Below are 19990 nucleotides of genomic sequence, written 5' to 3' on the forward strand. Positions count from 1 at the left end.
TAGGCAAGTACAGTACATGGGAAGTAATGGAAGGTCAAGTCCAACATGTGTACAGTAAAATGATAACATAGGAGTGAACTATGTGGCCAGAAATGTAGAATAGAGCCAGTGCAGGTGCCAGAGTAGGTGCACCATAGGCACAATCAGAAAACACTTTCTAAGCTACATTAATGACCTTCCAAATGCCTCTCAACACCTCAAGACACTTATTTGCTGATGATGCAACCTTCATTTTCTCCAGTCCAAACCATCTTGATCAGAAAAACAATATTGAATACTGAACTAAATGAAGTCCATCTTTGGTTAACTGCTAACAAACTCACCCTTAACATTGATAAAACCTTTATTTTGTTGGGTAAATCCTCTCATCAAATTAATCTAAAGAATATAAAAATATCCAAATTAGTAACAAAGTAGATGGTAAATTCCTTGGTGTTCTCATTGATATGCTGAATTTCCAGGGCCACTTTCAAAACATGTCTTCCCCCCCCCCCCCCCAAAAAAAAAGGGGGGGGGGGGAGACAAGCTAGAACCTGACCCCCTCGGAGAGGTACGAGGAGCAAAGGCCTATGGAAACCCCTATGTATTTGGAAACATTCCATGCCATCGAACGAGGTTTGGTATCTAGAAAGGTAGGCATAACAAAAACCCCACATGGTTAAAAAAGAATTTAATTGCTACCAAAGACCGAACAGAAAAACAACTCAAATTTTAAAACAAGCAAACAAGCAAACATCAGACCCCGGTGTCACGGCACTAGTCCATGCCACCCTCCCCCACTCCTGGGAAGTGGGGGAGGGTAACATGGAGGGTTTGGATCTTCCGCACCAGCTGCTCCACCATTCAGTTCCGAGGCCGAGCTTCAGAAACAACGTGAAAAGCGCTGACCGGAGGGAGGGTGCGGAGGAGCCTTCGGGACTCGCTCAGAAAATCGTGTTTCATTACATTCAACGCTGATTTTCTGTGAGGAGGCTTCCCGGAGCTACCTAACCAAAGAAAAGGAACAAGAGGGACTTATCTGGGAGACGGCCACCACTCATTCCTCAAATCGATGTCAAGACAACTGGCTTTATACAGCTGGGCCTGCGACTCAGAGCAACGCGCCCTACTAGGGCCAGCAATGTTTACAGGACCCTGTTCGACCTCCAAAATCCTTGTGCCTGAATGTCAGCCAAAGACGGCAGCCAAAGCAGCAAATTTGTGAACAGCATGGGCACGAGGATAAACCGCAGACTGGCTGGACCGAATAACCCTGTGGACGACTTGGAAGACCCCAAGAACAGGGAACGAGGGAGACCGGGACAACCCAAAATGCATCCCCGGCCACAGAGGCTGTGGCGTGCAGGTAACGGCGAAGAGCTGCAACAACACATGATGCACCCCAGGCCAAACCAACCAAGCATCAACGACCCAAGGGCCATATCTTTGGAAGTCGCCGACTCGTTCTTCGTCAGAAAAGACGGCTCCAACCGAACATGCCTAACACCAGGACCGAAAGTGCAGAAACCCCTGTGTTGATGGAGAGCAAGAAGCTCCCCAACCCAACACCCCCCAGGCCAATGCCAACTGTAAAAAGAGCCTTGGAAAAACAATCCTGAACTGAAGGTGCCACCACAAACTTAGGAAAAGAGAAAAAAAGTGCACCCAGTCCAAGGACCAGGACGGCTCAGGCGGCGCACGAGCAGCCTGGAAGTAAAACAAAGCACGAGAAAGCTTGCGGAATGGAGCAGAAGTAATATTCACCACAAACACTGGCCACAGTATTAGGCATCAAATGGGGGTCCTGAAAAAACCAAGAAAGAAAGAATAAGACAACCCAATCCGAAATAGACGACAACGTACAAATGGAGAGAAAATGGCGAATTCTCGCCATTTTCCACAGCCAAGAAACTTCATGCTGTTGCCGAGCTGAAGCTCACAGGTGGAAGGGACACCATCATCAAAGCCATCTCATTATCATATGAATGGTGATATACCCGCGTCAAAAAGACCAGACGCAAAGAGTGGAGGAATAGATCAAACCAGCCACATACCGGACCGGCCCAATCTGCTGAAAGAAGCAGAGCCGCAGAAAACACCTTGGGTTCAGACACCGAGCAAGCAGCACCTGAAACCAAGGCTGGGCCTGCCACCAAGGGGCCAACAAGACTACTCTCCCCCTGGTAAGTCTCCAACCGAGCCAGAACCAAAAGCAACAGCTGGGTCAAAAACAGATCCGTTTCTGCAGGCAACTTCGTCTAGTTGTTTTCCCATGTCGGACTTGTTGGTTCTCCGGGGGTGGATGTGGTGGTTGTTCCCGGAAGGGTCGTGCCTGGGTTCGGGGTTCCTCTGGTCGTGGTAGGCCAGTGGTGCCAGTTTCAGAGCTGGCGACATCTAGTCGGCACAGAGATTGCTCTGCTCGGTGGTCTGCTTCTCATAAGGGGTGTCAGCCCTTTTGAGGGTCGCCCCGTTGACGGGCAATGGGGGAGGCTTGCGCTGTTTGCTCACGCCCAGTCCCACGATTTGTCGGCGTTTCAGGGGTCCAGGGCAGGCCTTTTCCCCTGCACTCTGTCGGGTCATCTTGGGTGTGGTCAACACATCCATGTCCCTCAGGTGGGTTTCCCGCCTGTTTCCAGTCCTAAAAAGGGACTGTGCGGTTCTGAGGTTCATTCTGGTCTTGTCCCGCCTGAACCCCTGGATCATTTGCCGCTCCTTTCGGATGACCACTCTGTCCCAGGTTCAGCTTCTATTGGAACTGGATGCTTGGATGGTGTCTCTGAACCTCCGGGATGCGAATTGGCACGTCCCAATTCATCCAGGGTTTAGGGACTGGTTAGGTCTTGTGGTGGGGTGGCATGCGGTAAGCATGCCACTCCACCACCTTTCGATGCCTTCCGTTTGGCCTGAATCTGGCACTCTGCATATTCACGCATCTCACCCGGGTCGTGGTGACCCATCTGCGTCGGTTAGAGCTTCGGGTTCTGGCCTACCTCGACACCTGGCTGGTGTGGGCTCCCAGCCAGCCTGCATGTCTGCTCACCTGGGGTATGGTTCTCTCCCAGCTCGTTGGGTTCGGGTTCCTAGTGAACTGGAGGAAGTCCAATCTGGTCCCATCTCAGGTTCGAACTTGGCTGGGTCTTGTGTGGGACTCTCGAATCACTGCCTTGTCTCTTCCTCTGGAGGCGTTGCTGCAGCTACAGTCCTGTCTTCAGCTTTTTCTGGGGGGCTCCCGGGTCACTCAGTGGTTGCTCGAGCAGCTGTGCGGGAGTCTGTACTTCGCCGTGCTAGTTTACCAGCCGGGTTGAGGTTGGCTTCAGCGGTTGTTCTGGTTCCTTCGGAAAGTCCCTTCGGCTGCTCTTGCAATCGCTATGTTCGGCCTCAGGGGTGGGGGGCTCTTGCATCGGTTGCTGCGTCGCCGGCTTCCTCTTCAGGTTTTTCGGGGTTCAGTGCTGTGGCACCTACCCGAGCCCTCGCTCAGTGTGTTCACAGATGCCCTGTCTCTCGGCTGTGGCTTTGTGACCAGTGCTCTCCAGGACGGCCAGGGGCATTGGGGTCCATCCTTCCATCTGGGTCACAGCATAGTGCAGGAGTTTGCGGCGGTTTGGCTGTCGCTTCAAAGGGTTTGGATAGCTCAGGGTTCAATGATACGACTCCATTCGGACTACTCCGGTGGTTCATTGCCTGAACCGTGGGGTTCACTTCGGTCCTTGGCTCTTTGGGGCTGGTCGCTTTGAGTGACTCGTCTACTAGATTCTCGGGGTTTGGCTCTCCATACGGTTCATGTCTGGGGAGGTGTGCAACGTCCTGGCAAATGTCCTGTCTCAATATTCCCCTGTTCATGGAATGGACGGTCGACGCCAACTCCTTCAGTTGGCTCTACCAGACGTATGGACCTCTTTGCTTCAGCGTGGTCCTGGCAGCTTTCCATTTGTGGTGAAGCCCTCAATGTTAATTTAATGGCTTTCAGCAGGACTGGTCAAGGTGGGGTTACCTGTACCTCTTTCCCCCCCCCCCCTCCCTGGTCCAGCTGTTGCTTTGGGTCCTGGCTCAGCTAGAGACTTACCAGAGGAGAGTAGTCTTGTTGGCCCTTTGGTGGCCGGCCCAGCCTTGGTTTCATGCGCTACTTGCTCGGTGTCTGAACCCGAGGTGTTTCTGCGACTTTGCCTCTTTCAGCAGATCGGGTCGGTCCGGTACGTGGCTGGTTTGATCAACTTCAAGAAATATTTCTTGAAGAAAAGTGAACTTAAGACAAAAAATGGTTTCCTGCAAGAAGTGGTGAATTAACCAGGTTGTAGTGGATATGTGAGTCTGTGGGGTACTCCAGGCAACAGCCTGTTGGACCAAGCTCTCACAAGCCACGGAATAGAACTCCGTGGCTTGGGAGTTCTCTCAGGAAGTAGAACTCCCAGAACCCCCTACAGATAAGATCCTGTGTAATGCCCCCCCCCCACCCCTTGTAAAACTGCAAATGCTATATACAGTCCTTTTGGTATTGGTAATGTGGTAATGGCTTAGTGCTTTCTCCTGATAATCACCTTGAGACTAAAAAGCAGAATCAGGCTCCCAACAGACCAGGTGGAAACCAAAACAACCAACCCTAGACGATACCCTACAGAAGAAGTTCATATGGGAGAGAAGCATACTGGGGGCACAATCCAAACCCAACTGTCAAGCAACTAGCAAAGGCAAGGGCAGCTGGGGCCTGAAGTCTCTCACACTTCTCAAGCTACAAAACCTGAGAGTTAAGTTCAGCACTCACCCAAATGAGACAGCAAGCACAAATTGAAAGAGTGACGTTAAAAAACTGGAGTACACTAAAAATAAGCCCCAGCATCAAGGCTTCAGATCACAGACTTGTCAAGAGGCCCACACAAGAGGAGTCTATCCAGTTGAAGGGTTCTCAACCTCAGATTTGGTAGAAGGTGGACTTGTGTCTTCAAAATTAGTGCCAGGCAAGGTAGCTCTGGAACAAAGCTGAAGCAGATCACAAAGTCAAGACACAGACTGGGCACTACACAGTAATACAAACTAATCATGAACCTCTCTTCCCCTGGAATAGCCTCGATAACAATCAGCAATTTTACCAATAGACCTGACTCGATAGAGCTATGGTACCATTACATGGACACTAGAGCAAAATGAGGGTGGCTGCCACCTCCAATCCCTCCAATTTTGTATTGCTACCACCTGTTGGCAGTTTAGAAGTGAGTGTTCCAGTTGCTGAAAACAATTATTGGCAGTCAAATAGGATCATTTAAGAGTGGGTATCAAATGGTTTATGATGAGTGTTATAACATGCAATTTCTACCAGACTCCTGGAATTGTATATTCATCAAGAATTAAAAAAAAAAAAAAAAAAAAAACTATCACAAGCCCTAAACATCTTTTGGAGATTGAATCTAGATACTAATGTTACTCCTGACATACTTAAAACAGCAGAGATTGTGCCACTACACAAAGGAGGTACAGTAGTACAGCAAAGGCAAAAATTTATAGACAAATAACTCAAATATCACACATCATAAAAATCTTTGAAAGAATGCCAAGTAGTAAGCTCACAAAACACATAGAATAACAGTGTCTTCATAACCCTGGTCAACATGGGTTCAGAACAGGGCACTCTTGCCTCTCAATTGCTAGACCACTATGACATGGCCTTAGATGCCATGGAAGACACAAATACACAGATTTTTGCAAAAGCCTTTGACCAATGTTACCATGGTAACAATGGTGTTATTGCACACAAAAGGAATTACTGGTAAAGTAGGGAGAATGATCTTTAACTTCCTAACAGAATCCTTAGTGTAATAGTCAACAAAGTAAAATCTGAACCATCCACAGTGAAAAGCCCAGTTCCCCAAAGGCACTTTGCTTCCTCTGGTACTTTTCCTCATCCTCATATTAGACACAGACAAGGATATAAATCATAGTACTGTATCATCCTTTGCAGATGACACTAGAATTTTCATGAGAGTAGAAAATACAGTATAGAGGATGCAGCAAACCTCCACTCTAATGTTAATAAAGTCTTTCAGTGGGCCACAGAATATAACACAATGTTTAATGAAGATAAGTTCCAATTACTGTGTTATGGAGAAACGAAAACATCAAAGCAGAAACCACATAAAACAGTCAAACCACACTACTATTGAAAGAAAAAGCAATGTAAAAGATTCAGAAATAATCATGTATGAAGAATTTACTTTTAAATAACACAACAAAGTTGCTGTCACAACTGCAAGAGAAATGACAGGTTGGATAACAAGAACCTTTCAAAGAAGAGATGCCATGTCAATGATACTTTAAGACATTAGTGTTCTTTAGAGTGGAATATTGTTGCACACAAACAACCCCATTCAAAGCTGGAGAAATTGCTGACCTGGAGAGCATGCAAAGATCCTTTACGGCTTACTAGGACCATCTAAAATTTGTTAAATCTGTATTTAATAGAGTGCAGGCAAGAGAGATACATAATAATTTACACTTGGAAAATATTAGAAGGACTGGTTCCAAATATACACAAATAAAACAACGCAACACCAGAAGGCATGGCAAGATGTGCAAAATAGCTCCACTGAATAGCAGAGGTGCAATATGCATGCCGACAGAATTATTAACATCAAAGGCCCAAAACGTTTCAACACTCCTCCCTTACACATACGATGAAAATGACCAACCTCTCGGTGTCCAAAAGAGAATCGCCTTCAAAGGATACCTGATCAACCAGGCTGTAACTCTTAAAAGTCAGGCTGCTCACAGCCACATCGAACAGCCTGGTTGATCAGAACAGCAACCAGGAGGCCTGGTCAGAAACTGGGCTGCGGAATTTCCAATCCTCAGTCTTTAACAGGTATTGAACAAGTAGCGTACTATATACAGTACTTGCTAAAATCAACAACACTTACCCTTTTTGACAAGAAGCTGAAGGATTGCTGGCCAGTCCTGCTTAAAGAGATTTGCCCCAGTAAGCGAACCGTCTCCTCCAATCACCACTAGGTTTGTAATGCCATTTTTAATAAGGTTTTTGGCAGCCTTCATACGTCCTTCACGATCACGGAACTCCTTGCACCTAGCTGAACCAATGACTGTGCCACCCTAGAAAAATAAAACCAAACGATATTTATAAAAATTGAGTAGCTTATGAAATATGAAAAGTCGTATAAGAAAGTTTAAAGATAAAGATAAATGAAAGTCATTACACACAGAAATCACAATGGTGTGATGCATCAAATGAACAAATCCACAAGGGATTTGTGAATTTCCACAAATCCACAAAAAACATTTTGATCATGTCGTAGCTCAGTCGATTAAGGCAGCGTCTGGGATGCTCTCGGATGCAGGTTCGAATCCTCGTCACGGCCCTTGTGGATTTGTTATAAATGAAAGTCTTTTGCAGAAAATAAACTACCATGAGAACATTTTAACAAGCAACATCAAAATTGGAGAGAATTATCATGGCTGGGCTCGGGTAGTTGAGCTCCCAAAACCCTCTCCAGATATACTCTCCAGCAGTGGTCAGTTTACTCATCCCACAACCAGATGGGGGCCCACAAACTCCTTTGTTATGGCACTGGCACTTGATATTTATTAACTACTTCAACTGCACATTGTACCCAGGGTGGTACATATGTACCATTAAAGATAATTCTCACTTGGTAATTGGGGCATCCATACACTGCCTGAGGCTATTAGTTATCATCAGTCACCTTGTGCAAACATAAACCACCTTGTCCACCATGGGTACCCATCCTTGGCGTGATGGCTTCGATACTAACACAGCAACCAACCATAAGGAAATCATGTAGCAGCAGTGTACAGCACCACCATGCGACTAATGCCATACTTTATCTTGCAGGCAATGAAATAAAGAGGTAAACTGCAACAATTTGACAATGATGGTGACAAGATCCAGACATTAATAGAGACTATGCACGAGGCTCAGATGTCAGTGACACGAAGAGTCAAGCCAATGAATGTGACTCGCCACAACACACGCCTGGTTTAGTCTGACAGCACAAAATGCAACGGGACCTTATGTTCCTTTGGAAAATGTGGAAAATGATTAATTTTCATGATTTAGTCATCAAGATTTTGATAATAATAGCAGAGTTTTGGCCAGTGTTAGCAGTGTGCAGAATGATACAAAGCAGCACTGCATCATCAGGTGCCGAGCGTGTTGTCTTGCGCACAAGGGGTTATTACTTGCTTGAACAGTTAAATGTTTGCTTCATTTTTATTTCAGTGTTAATTTTCATGTATCATTAGCCATTTTTGTATGGAGAATGAAAGTTAAGTACTTTCCTATGCTTTAGTGTAGCCTCTCTCCACTCTCCATCCTCCCACGAGACAAGTCAAGACTTCTGGTCATAGGTGGTGCCTTTAGGGCTGCCCCGAGGTGCACCAACTTCGCTGTTGTGAGGCGTTTACCTCAGAGTAAGCATTATTGAGTGATAAATATAATCTGTTTTTGTGTGTCTTATTTCATGTGTTTTAAATATGTGATGCCCACATATCTAGTTACTCTTGAATCCCTCGATTCAAAATAGTTGTGTTAATTAATTTTAATTCCATATTGGAATGAAAATAAATTGCAAATTATAATTATAATTAATTTAACTTTAATTTCAGTCCCATTATAAATTACTATTATAAATACAAGGTTCTCCCCCCCACCTTTTTCCTACCATTACAAAAGGCCTGGTATGAGAGTTGACTGTTCCGGGATGATTTCTGTCAATAACTTTCTCCAAAATAGGCATGTCATTTTAAAGGCGAGGTCTTCGTGTTTGGATACAGTAGTCCAGATGATGGTACACCAGGCTTGAATAACCACTTTCATTTTCAAGAAAATGTTCGTTTAATTATTCCTAAGGTTAGTAAGTAATTATCAAAGAAGGTACCATGTCGGTAAGTCTATGCAGCACCGTCCAAGCCGCAAGGTATTCAAAAGGTGCTAAATATCACTCAAGAAGCCAATATGAGAACAGGACAAAAGGCAAATGATATCAAAGGTATCACATTCACCAAGCATTTTAACGAGACAATCAACCCCCTAAAGACACTAGGAAAGCAAGACACACAAGCATCCTGAAAATTAGGGCAATTGATAAGGAGGTGCAAGACTAAATTAGACAACACAATCTGGACAAAAGGGAGCAGGATATTCTTCCATTAAGTGACCATGAGTCAAGTGGATGTGTCTGATCCGTAACCTAGCCAAAGCTGTCTCCCAACGCCTATTACGGTGGTATGAGGAAGGCCAAGGAAAAAGGCCACACATAAGAGCATGCAGCATGAATGATTAGATAGGTCGTTCCCCATTCTGGGGAAATGGTAAAAAATGGTGTCAGTTAATTGGTGAAAAATATTTTCACCAATTAACTGACCATCATCTGGGAAATGCTGCAAGTATGAATGACCTCCTTAGTGGCAGTGTCTGACTTTATTAGAGGAAATTCGAAAACAGATAACAAAGAGGATACAAAATGGCATAAAGTTCCACCACGAAGATGCAAGTCTCTGAGGGTAGACGGCAGATATAGGTCTAATAGTGGAAAACGATGGACAAGCACCGTCAGCAGACTTGGACCCATCTTGAGGTTATCTTGGAGGTTATCTTGAGATAATTTCGGGGCTTAGTGTTCCCGCGGCCCAGGCCTCCACCCCCAGAAAGCAACCTGTGACAGCTGACTAACTCCCAGGTACATATTTACTGCTAGGTAACAGGGGCATCAGGGTGAAAGAAACTCTGCCAATTGTTTCTCGCCGGCGCCCGGGATTGAACCCGGGACCACAGGATCACGTGTCCAGTGTTCTGTCCGCTCAGTCACCGGCTCCCCTCCATAGGGGGAGCCGGAGCCCATCGGTGAACAGAACAACAAAGTATGAGCAAGATGACAACTGTTCAAGGAAAAGGCTTTTCAAACAGTACGGTGTATGCTACTATACAGTACAACACAGTACAGTACATAAACCTTCACCACCTGCGTCAGGGTCCGGCAAAATCTCACCCGTGGGAAGGTCCACGGGAAAAAGCAGGAATACAAAAAGCTGCTAATGTAAACCGAGAGAATCATGCAAACGAGCCACCATCATAGTGGAAGGTGGTGATGGGGAGCAGTCCCCTGCAGAGCAATGGCCAATGAGCGGCAGAAGCAGGAATGTTGGACCACATAATGTAGGGAAGTCAGTAATGATCATGACAATCCTGTAGAGACAGGATGCCAATTTCAATAGAGAGGGGACGGCAGAAGAAAAAGAAGGAAAAAGAGGATGGGAAAATGATCACTTATCAGGTCATCAAGGACTATCCAAGCCAGGTCTAAATATATGAATGAGCAGGGAGAAAGGTCAGGGCAAGAAAGTGAGAGTGCGAGAATCAACACAAGTCGGCTTGCCTGAATCCAGGAGAGAGAAAGGAAGAGACAGGTCAAAAGGTTCTAAAAGAATGCCTCAGGAATTTGTAAGGATATTGTCCCAGGGGGTGTGACAACAGTTAATATTGCACATGGGGAGTGCACAAGCTCCAACAATGAATTTGAAAGGTGCTTGAGATCAGGAAGAGAAATTGGAACACAAGAAAGGAGATAAGTTAATAATTCACTGTTGGGGGACAGGAAGCCAGAGTGTATTCATACACGTTATGCTTTTTTATCAAGATACGTGCTACATTTTTCTAGTCCGATTCAGTTCCATTTAGGGTGACCATTTGCTTTCTTTGTTTTAATCACTGTTTTATCCATACTATTTATTATGTGCTTGTAATTTCCATAATTTCCTTGCTAATTTTTCATGTGGTACCTTATTTAATGCTTTAGAGAAGTCCAGGTATACAATACTGTACCTACAGGAAGCCCTTTGTCTGAATAGCTCATTACCCTTTCCTAGAATGTGAGCAGGTTAATAAGAAGATATATTTTTGTGTTACCGAAACATTATATTCATATCTGGTGCACCCAGCCAACAAAATTTTGAGCATTTTACTAAATTGGTCAGTGCAATTAACTGACCATCATTAACAGATGGTGAAGAAATTCCTCCCTTAGGATTCTCTCCTTGAGCTTGCAACTATGACTAGGTTGATTGATTAGAAAGTTTCTACTGAGCTCATTCTGCATTTATTAATGATGGGCATGACATTTGCACACTGCATTTTCAATCTAAAGGGACTTGTCCTTGGTCGAGAGATTTTTCTAAAAAGAAGTTTCAATGGAAGACAGTTATTTGGCCAGTTCCTTTGATATTATATTTTAAAATGCCATCCACACCTAGGGCTTTAGATTCTTTTAATTTGTCATTGCTCTTCTTGATTATTTGCATGTTAAGGGAACACCCCTTAATTCATTCTTTTCTTTCTGAATAAATACACTAATGTAACCAGCTAAATTTCAAATCAATGTTAAAAAAAAAATGCATTACCAAGTAATGCATTAAAACACAGATGGTGCATACAATGAACTGGGAGAAAAAGTAATTCCATTAAAACAGACAAATTTATTTTTTATTTTATACACAATTTATAAGTCATCAAAATACCAACAAGACTAATCTTATAATAAAACACAGTATAGATAGGACATTTAATTATGGTATTATTACCAAGCTCCTGCAAATAAAAACTGCCTCATTACCTTATGGATGATTCCAGACACAGATGACCAGTTTGCTTCGACAATATTTTCACCGCCATCAATCATTCCTTGATAACCTTCCTTGATTAGAAACACACGAGCCCCTACGTACATTCCCATCCGCACAACTGCACGGACAGCAGCATTCATGCCCTGGAATAAAAAGCAGATTTATTGGACCTGCAAATTACAGTGAAAACTTATATACTGTAGAATGGAGAGTGAAGTAGAATGTGAATGGAGAGTGATGATGTTTCAGATTTAGCTACTCAGAACGAAGTGTTCATGTAGCATGGACTATGGTGAGCCCGTAAGAGTGTTATAGAAACTGCTTCCCAATGACAAGATAAGCCCTGTGAAAATGAGATAACTAAGCCCATGGGAACCTAGAGACCACCTACAAAGCCCAGACATTCTAGGTTCAAACTTGACAAAAAACTGTACGTGTCCCACCATCAGCTACAATTGTTTGCTAATGTCAATTGTTTGTAATGTACGTTAATATGAACACGTACTGAACAGGGTGAGAACAGCTTGAGATACCTCCTTGTGTGTGTATTTATACCTCAATAAACTTATTTCAATTTCTAAATTTCAATCGGCCACAACACAACACAATACACCCCCATCAGGAAAGACCAGCTATAGGAAAGGAAACTGCACTCTAGAAAGCACACCAGAACCTGCACCCCACCCAAGAGTTGCATGGAAGGATAAAGGAACAGGTTTCAGGTGGCACATGGGTTGCACCAACTGAAAGGAGAAATGCTATACCTCCAACACTCTCTACACCTTATTATTAGTGCAGAGCAGAAGGCAATGAGAGTATCACAAGAGCAGACCCTCCAAGAACTGGCCCAACACTGCACACCTGTAGACAAGTTGAGTATCAACAAAGCTGGCAACCACATGTACTGAGCAAATCCACAGCTATTGCTGGCACTGACAAAGGTAGGCATTGCACTGAAACCCCTCCACTCAAGCTAAATCAAATTGAAGCTGGAAGCAGAAGAGTGCCTGCCCGGCAAAAAATTTGCCCATATCTGCCAGCTGGATGCAAGAGTTAAAAGTCCAGCACTGCAAACTGCTGCGATAGGAGGAGGAACCAGGACAAAATAAACCAAGAAAAAAAAAACTCCCAAGACCAAATACAAGCATAGATGTCCCTTATGACAATATCAAGATTCCCCCCTGCTAATGCCACAATATAAAAATTCACAAAAGCTCCTTCCCATCGAGCACCACTTTCTAACGGCATAACTGCTACTTCCCCCACAGAAAATAAGAAATTGCCCACTAGTCAACTCTAAGTGCTAACCAACCTAGACATCAAAACCAAAGAAGATTCAAACAGATACCAGGTCACTTAATGCTTCTAGCTGAACCACCACCACCATCACAAAACAGGGACCAGATGCCAAGTCATCCCCAAGGAGTACAACCCAACCCCATGTCACTGCTGGAAAAAATGGAAAGGCAGTCAAAGACCCCTTGCTTCCTTGGAAATAAAAGACATTACTTCACATGAAGGAGGGCTCAACCTATACCTAAGCAGCTGGTTCTAACCAAGACCTTCTAAGCAGCTGGTTCTAATCAAGACCTTCTAAGCAGCTGGTTCTAATCAAGACCTTCTAAGCAGCTGGTTCTAATCAAGACCTTCTAAGCAGCTGGTTCTAACCAAGACCTTCTAAGCAGCTGGTTCTAACCAAGACCTTCTAAGCAGCTGGTTCTAACCAAGACCTTCTAAGCAGCTGGTTCTAACCAAGACCTAAGCAGCTGGTTCTAATGATCAAAGCCAGCATATGGGACACTGGCAATCCTCAAGAGTGCAGTGACCTTGAATTTAATCATGTAAATGCCAAAGGATGAACTTTAATAAATATATTTTTGAGATGCAATAGTCATCGAGAGATAAACCATGAATGCCGAGCCATCAGGAAATACTGCATACTGCCAAGCCCCCATATGCCATAGTAATTGAAGCAGAGGAGCAATAATTCTATTTTTCAGAGGAGCAATATTACTGGTAGAAGACAACAATAGGTGCCAGGACCCCGAGTGTAGCACAAAGAGGCCTGCTTGTCTAGATATGCACTCTCAGCAAATTTAAACCTGTATCTAAAACTAATGTGGAAGAGGGCAGCCCACAATCAATTTTTTTTTAATTAAAACAACTACAACACAAAAAACGTTGCCAAACATGATCTTTGGTAAACAGAACAAGTTGCACCTGCACACAGTGACTAAATAAACCCCAATTATGCATTCCCAGATCAAACTCTTCCACAGAATTGCAAGAAAATAGTATAGCCATAAGAACAGAATATCTGCTGCTGAAGAACTGACCAGATCAAAACAGAAGATAACTACTAAATACACATACCAATGTGTGTTAAAGCATCCATTTATAAAATAAGGAAAAACAGTGAACCTAGAATTTTTACTGAAAAGTCCACTGTAATACTTCGTTGTCATACTGTTCAAAGGAAGACAAGATACAGATGTATTAAAACATGCCAGGTGTTGAGGTGCACATGGTCAACTTAACCAAACTATGCACATGGGAAGCAGAAGAACTTTGCCTAAGAGTAGCCCAGCTCAAAATAGTTGCAGGCAATAAGTAATATTATTTAAATATACAATACATACATGTACAGTAGTATTTTAACACTGATGAGAAAAAAAAAAAAAAAAAGTTTATTCAATATTTAGGTATTTTAGATAAAATATTTAGGGTTGCATGAAAACTTGACCAAAACACTCAAACATTAATTAGTTAATTTTGTTTTTTTCCATTTAAGATCTAATTGTTTACATTACATCTTTTCATTCAATAGCTGACCTGGGAGTCGCCTCCACTAGTGAAGACAGCAATCCCCTTGCCCTTGTGCATGCCACGCTGAATAACGTGGCCCTCCTGGCCCAAGGTGATTTGAGCATCTTGTCCGGTGGCCGCCATGTAGTCTATAAAGGCTTGCCAAGGGTCTTCAGGAAACTGGGGTGGGGGCGGGATAACCTCCTAAAATAAAAACAATGCATTATTTAAATACATTTGAGCCAAATTATTCTGTTATAAATTTATTAATGAGCACAAAGTACAAACAACAAAGTAGAGAAACACTATGGGGAGAGCAAACTAATTCCTGGTTACTAACATTTTGCATGCAAGGGTTTCATCTACAAATATAAATAAACTCATCTCTGAATGTGTATATGTAACACATACATTACATACAGTACACACATTACATTACATACACACACACACACGGAGTCACACTACTGCAGGCTCCAGGATAATTCAAATTATGCAAGTGTTGGGAGTAGGGCGAGGGCTGCAAGTCGTGTCCCAGAATGCATGAAGGTGTAGGGAATTTGAAAAGAAACTAAGAGATAAGAAATAAGTGTTTGTGAATGAAAAATCTTGGCTAGAAAAGTTGATCTTTCAAAATAGCAGAATGTCAACAACAAGGATGGCCACCACCACAGGGGGAGGACAGCACCCCAACAAAGGAATGTTTTGCAGGTTTCTCACAAGATGTAATGAAAGGTGGTTTTCTTGGCAGGTTAGTGTTTATTGAGGACATGCTAAAGAATTATGAAGAAAAGATAATTAAATTAGAACATGAAAATGAAGGTCTCAAGATTGAGTTTTGTAATTTAAAAGGAAATTTTTTCCAGCAAGGTAAAGAAATTACCACCATGACTAATAAGATAGGGATACAGGAGAAACACATCAAGGAACTAGTAAAGGATAATGAGGCATGGAAAGTGAAGAGTAGGGAATTTGAAGAAATTAACAAGAAACTAGACTCGTATCCCTGAGAGCTAAAATGGAGTTAGGAAAGGAGATGCAACGAGAAACTTCATTGGCAACTCAAATAGAGGAGGCTAATAAAAAAGAAATATAATACATATGCACAAGTTTTAAAAGAGAAAGAGAGAATCAAGGAAATAGTGTTTGGAAGTCAAAACCAGAAATGACCAACAAGAAGCAGAAATTAGGCAAGCAAATAGGAAAGAACTGGTTACCAACAGTAAACTTGTACAAAACACTGCAGATAGAAGTCCGTAATAATATTTGGATGTTTAGAGAAGGAAATATCATCTAGGGTGGACTGAGCAGCAGAAGAGATGAAAATCATTGAGAAAATAGTAGGTTTAAGAGAAGGCTCAACCCTTGGACTGCTAAAGGTCATAATGGCTTCAACACCCACAGACGCAAAAAAAAAAAAAAATTATTTTGTCTTGTAAAAATGTTCATTTGTGTTAACTGATCACGGGAAAAATAAAAATAAATCGAGCAACAGATATATTACAGGAAAGAGATGGTTGAGTTGACTGCATCTATCTGGACCTAAAAAAGGCTTTCGACAGAGTTCCACATAAGAGGTTGTTCTGGAAACTGGAAAATATTGGAGGGGTGACAGGTAAGCTTCTAACATGGATGAAAAACTTTCTGACTGATAGAAAAATGAGGGCAGTAATCAGAGGCAATGTATCGGACTGGAGAAATGTCACAAGTGGAGTACCACAGGGTTCAGTTCTTGCACCAGTGATGTTTATTGTCTACATAAATGCATTCTGTATACCAGTTGGTATACAGAATTATATGAACATGTTTGCTGATGATGCTAGGATAATAGGAAGGATAAGAAACTTAGATGATTGTCATGCCCTTCAAGAAGACCTGGACAAAATAAGTAACCACTTGGCAAATGGAATTTAATGTGCATAAATGCCATGTTATGGAATGTGGAATTGGAGAACATAGACCCCACACAACCTATATATTATGTGAGAAATCTTTAGAGAGTTCTGATAAAGAAAGAGATCTAGGGGTGGTTCTAGATAGAAAATTATCAACCGAGGACCACATAAAGAACATTAGCGAGGAGCCTATGCTACGCTTTTTAACTTCAGAATTGCTTTTAAATACATGGATGGAGAAATACTAAAGAAATTTTTCATGACTTTTGTCAAGCCAAAGCTAGAATACGCAGTGGTTGTGTGGTGCCTAAACCACAAGTTAGAAGTTTACAACTTTTAGACACCCAAACCCACTTGAACCCTGGCCATCAAGATGTCGAATACGCACTTAACCCACTACACCATACTCAGAGTTTTAAAGAGGTGGGAGTTCCGGGGTATTTGAACCCTCAGATACCCCCTTAACTGCGCCAACCGAGTATTCTCGGTTGGTGGGAAACAGCACCAATCGAGAAAACTCTTATTTTTTCGTACCCATTCTAAATGTGTACGGCGTTGGTTGTGTATGAAATGGACTCTTAGGATCTCCAGTGAGAGGCAGCCATCTTTGAAAAAATTCCAAGGGCTGCTGGCTGGGTTAGTACCGAGTGAGCAACCATGGGTGACGCACGCGCCTCTAACTCCCAAACACCTGTCCGACGCTGTGATGAAAGATCACGCGCTGTCGGTGAAATTCAAACCTTATTGTTTGAAGAACATAAGGGTCATAATATTGGTGAAGCTAGGCTCAATAAGGACCTAACACAAAGGTCGGATGCAAGTGATACAGTGAGTATATCCAGTTGTAGCTCTGAGTGCCACCCTTGGCCTCCTATGCTATCACCAATTTATTTAGATGATACATAAATGACTCATTTCTGCATTCAGTGATGGTGCATCCGATACAAGTAGCATAGATGAACAGTGTTAGCAGCTTGCATGGTGGTGTTTTCCCATAGGTATTTTCAAGAATAGCTGAATCTCTTCTCGACTGACGGACACTCTTTGAGGCTGGCTGAATCTTTTCCTGTGTGGGACCTTACAAAGCTATCTTTTCATGACTACCTTACAAACTGATCTTTTTCCTGTAATCTTTTCAAGATTACCTTAAGTTTTACAAGCATGGCTACATACCACCTACAGGTACTAATGCCAAGGATGAACGTGAGTGCATTATTTGCAAGCACACAGAATGAAGAAACAGGAAGCAAAAATTGATCTGTACCTGGTGCAATGAGAGCAAAGTCGCACTGTGTACTATGGAATACTTCATTGATTATTACTCACTTCTGAAGTACTGAGTGTGTAATATAGTGTGTTACTGTGTAAATACTGTGTGAAACTGTACATATTGTAATTTTTGTGAATTTAACACGTAATATTGCAACAATAAATATTTATTGTGGACACATTACTGACACATGTATCACAATTGTATAGAACACTATTAACATTCTACTGTATGCATATTGTAAAGGACACAAATATGCATCATACACGATAAACAAATAAAACCGCATTGGAAATACATAGAACAAATAATTGAAAATATATTTGTGGCAACACCTGGTGCTTGAATGGCCTGAACGACCGTGTCTTGGCGTATCAGGCACGGGCGACCAGCTCAATAACGTCACAGCGCACCTTGTCCACGTCCCCACAGCCAAAGTAAGTGGAATTTGGTATTTAATTTTACATAGACATGTTTAGGGAAGGGAATTTACCATTTTACTACGAAAAATAATTTTTGGGGAACACTACTGTATGCGCACAGGGGGAATTTCACAAACTTGGCACAGCACGGTGGTTAAGAAGCACATCAACTGGAAAAGGTACAGAGACATGCTACTAAGTGGCTCCCTGAACTGAAGGGCAAGAACTACGAAGAGAGGTTAGAGGCATTAAATATGCCAAAATTAGAAGACAAGAAAAAGAAATGATATGATCACTACGTACAAAATAATAACAGGAATTTATAAAATTGATATGGAAGATTTCCCGAGACCTGGAACTTCAAGAACAAGAGGTCATAGATATTAACTAAACAAAGATGCCTTAGAAATATAAGAAAATTCACTTTCGCAAACTGAGTGGTAGACAGTTGGAACAAGTTAGGTGTGAAGGTGGTGGAGGCCAAAACCATCAGTAGTTTCAACATGTTATGACAAAGAGTGCTGGGTAGACGGGACACCACGAGCGTAGCTCTCATCCTGTAACTACACTTAGGTAATTGCTTAGGTAATTACACACCCCCCCACCCACCTTTTTTCAAAATTTTTTCAAGGGGTGTCACCTTTTTTTCAAAAGGAAGCCGTGGAAGCCGCTAACACTGTTCGCCTATGCTACTTGTATCAGATGCATCATCACTGAACCCAGAAAACGATTCATCTATGCATCATTTATAAAAATTGGAGATAACACGGGTGAGCATGGGTGGTGCACAGCTACTACTGGATATGCTCTATCGTCCTCATCGGTGCTAAATCACTAGCATCTGACTTGTGTTGGTAAGTCCTAATTGTGCCTAGCTTCATGAGTATCATGATCCTGATGTTCTTCAAACAATAAAGTCTGAATTTCACCGCCAGAGAGCGATCTTTCAACACCTGGTCGGACAGGTGTTTAGGAGCCAGAGACGCGTGCGCTACCCATGATTGCTCACTCAGTACTAAGCCATCCAGCAGCCCTAGGACATTCTGGGAATTTTTTCCAAGATGGTTGCCTCTCAATGGAGATCCCAAGAGTCCATTTCGTACACAACGTACCGCGCGCACATTTTGAATGGGTACGAAATATTAAAAAGGTGTTTTCTCGGCCAGTCTAGTGGTTAACGGTTATCTTGAGGTTATCTTGCATCCCCCCCACAATCATTTAGAGTAAAAAAAGAGAGAGAGAGAGAGAGAGAGAGAGAGAGAGATCTTTCACACAATTTTGCAATATGAATGAGTACAAAATCAGAATTATCTTGGATAGACAAAAGATACCAGGTACAATTAAGCAACCCAGGGAGGTAACAGCATCTACTTAGGATCAGAAGATTTAGAGAAAGTAAGGATATATTGACAGTATTTTAAATCAAAATTACACAAAACTGAATAGGTCATCTCTTTAGTTATAAAATAATTAAGCTTATGAAGCCATAAAATAAAAAGCTGCAATGCCAACCTCTTCAGGCAAAGATTCGTGGATTTCTGGTGTTGTCTGTGAGAAGAACTTTGCCTCTGCAGGAACAGGATGTGCTTCAGCTTCTACGCCGCCTGTCTCCTCTTCAGTTTCTGAAGTGTTAGAAAAGATTCAGTTTCGATTATGAACCTATTAACAAAATATACAATACCAAAACTAACTTGACACTTCATAACTAGGTGTAGTTTCATCAAGACTAATGCCTATAAATTTATGTAGAATTTTTTAATAATATGAAGGCTTGTCAATATACTGAATAAGAAAAATTGCATGTCAAATAAAAAATAAAAGTTTCAGGAAAGATTTTAACAAAGTTGTACATGATGGAGACAGTAGATATGTACCATTCACCTGGTTCCATTCTTTACCCCTCATTTCATCACAAAGAACTGGTACAATACAGACTAAAATAATATACACCAAAATCCAGGTGCCAAACCATTAACAGC

General features: G+C 42.4%; 1 protein-coding gene across 13 annotated transcripts in view; it reads right to left on the minus strand.

Annotated features, from left to right (window-relative positions):
- The window catches only part of Pfk (ATP-dependent 6-phosphofructokinase), a 165685-nt gene that overhangs the window by 99713 nt on the left and 45982 nt on the right, over positions 1 to 19990 (minus strand). For all 13 annotated transcript variants that reach the window (XM_069337696.1, XM_069337695.1, XM_045764814.2 and 10 more), the window contains 4 exons: positions 19524 to 19633; positions 14452 to 14628; positions 11610 to 11762; positions 6885 to 7074 (listed from right to left, as the gene is read on the minus strand). In XM_069337696.1, coding sequence (XP_069193797.1) covers positions 6885 to 7074; positions 11610 to 11762; positions 14452 to 14568 — 460 coding nt within the window. In that variant the 5' untranslated portion in view covers positions 14569 to 14628; positions 19524 to 19633. The remainder of the gene's footprint in view (positions 1 to 6884; positions 7075 to 11609; positions 11763 to 14451; positions 14629 to 19523; positions 19634 to 19990) is intronic.

This window comes from Procambarus clarkii, chromosome 38, assembly GCF_040958095.1.
Source record: "Procambarus clarkii isolate CNS0578487 chromosome 38, FALCON_Pclarkii_2.0, whole genome shotgun sequence".
Lineage (NCBI taxonomy): Eukaryota > Metazoa > Arthropoda > Malacostraca > Decapoda > Cambaridae > Procambarus > Procambarus clarkii.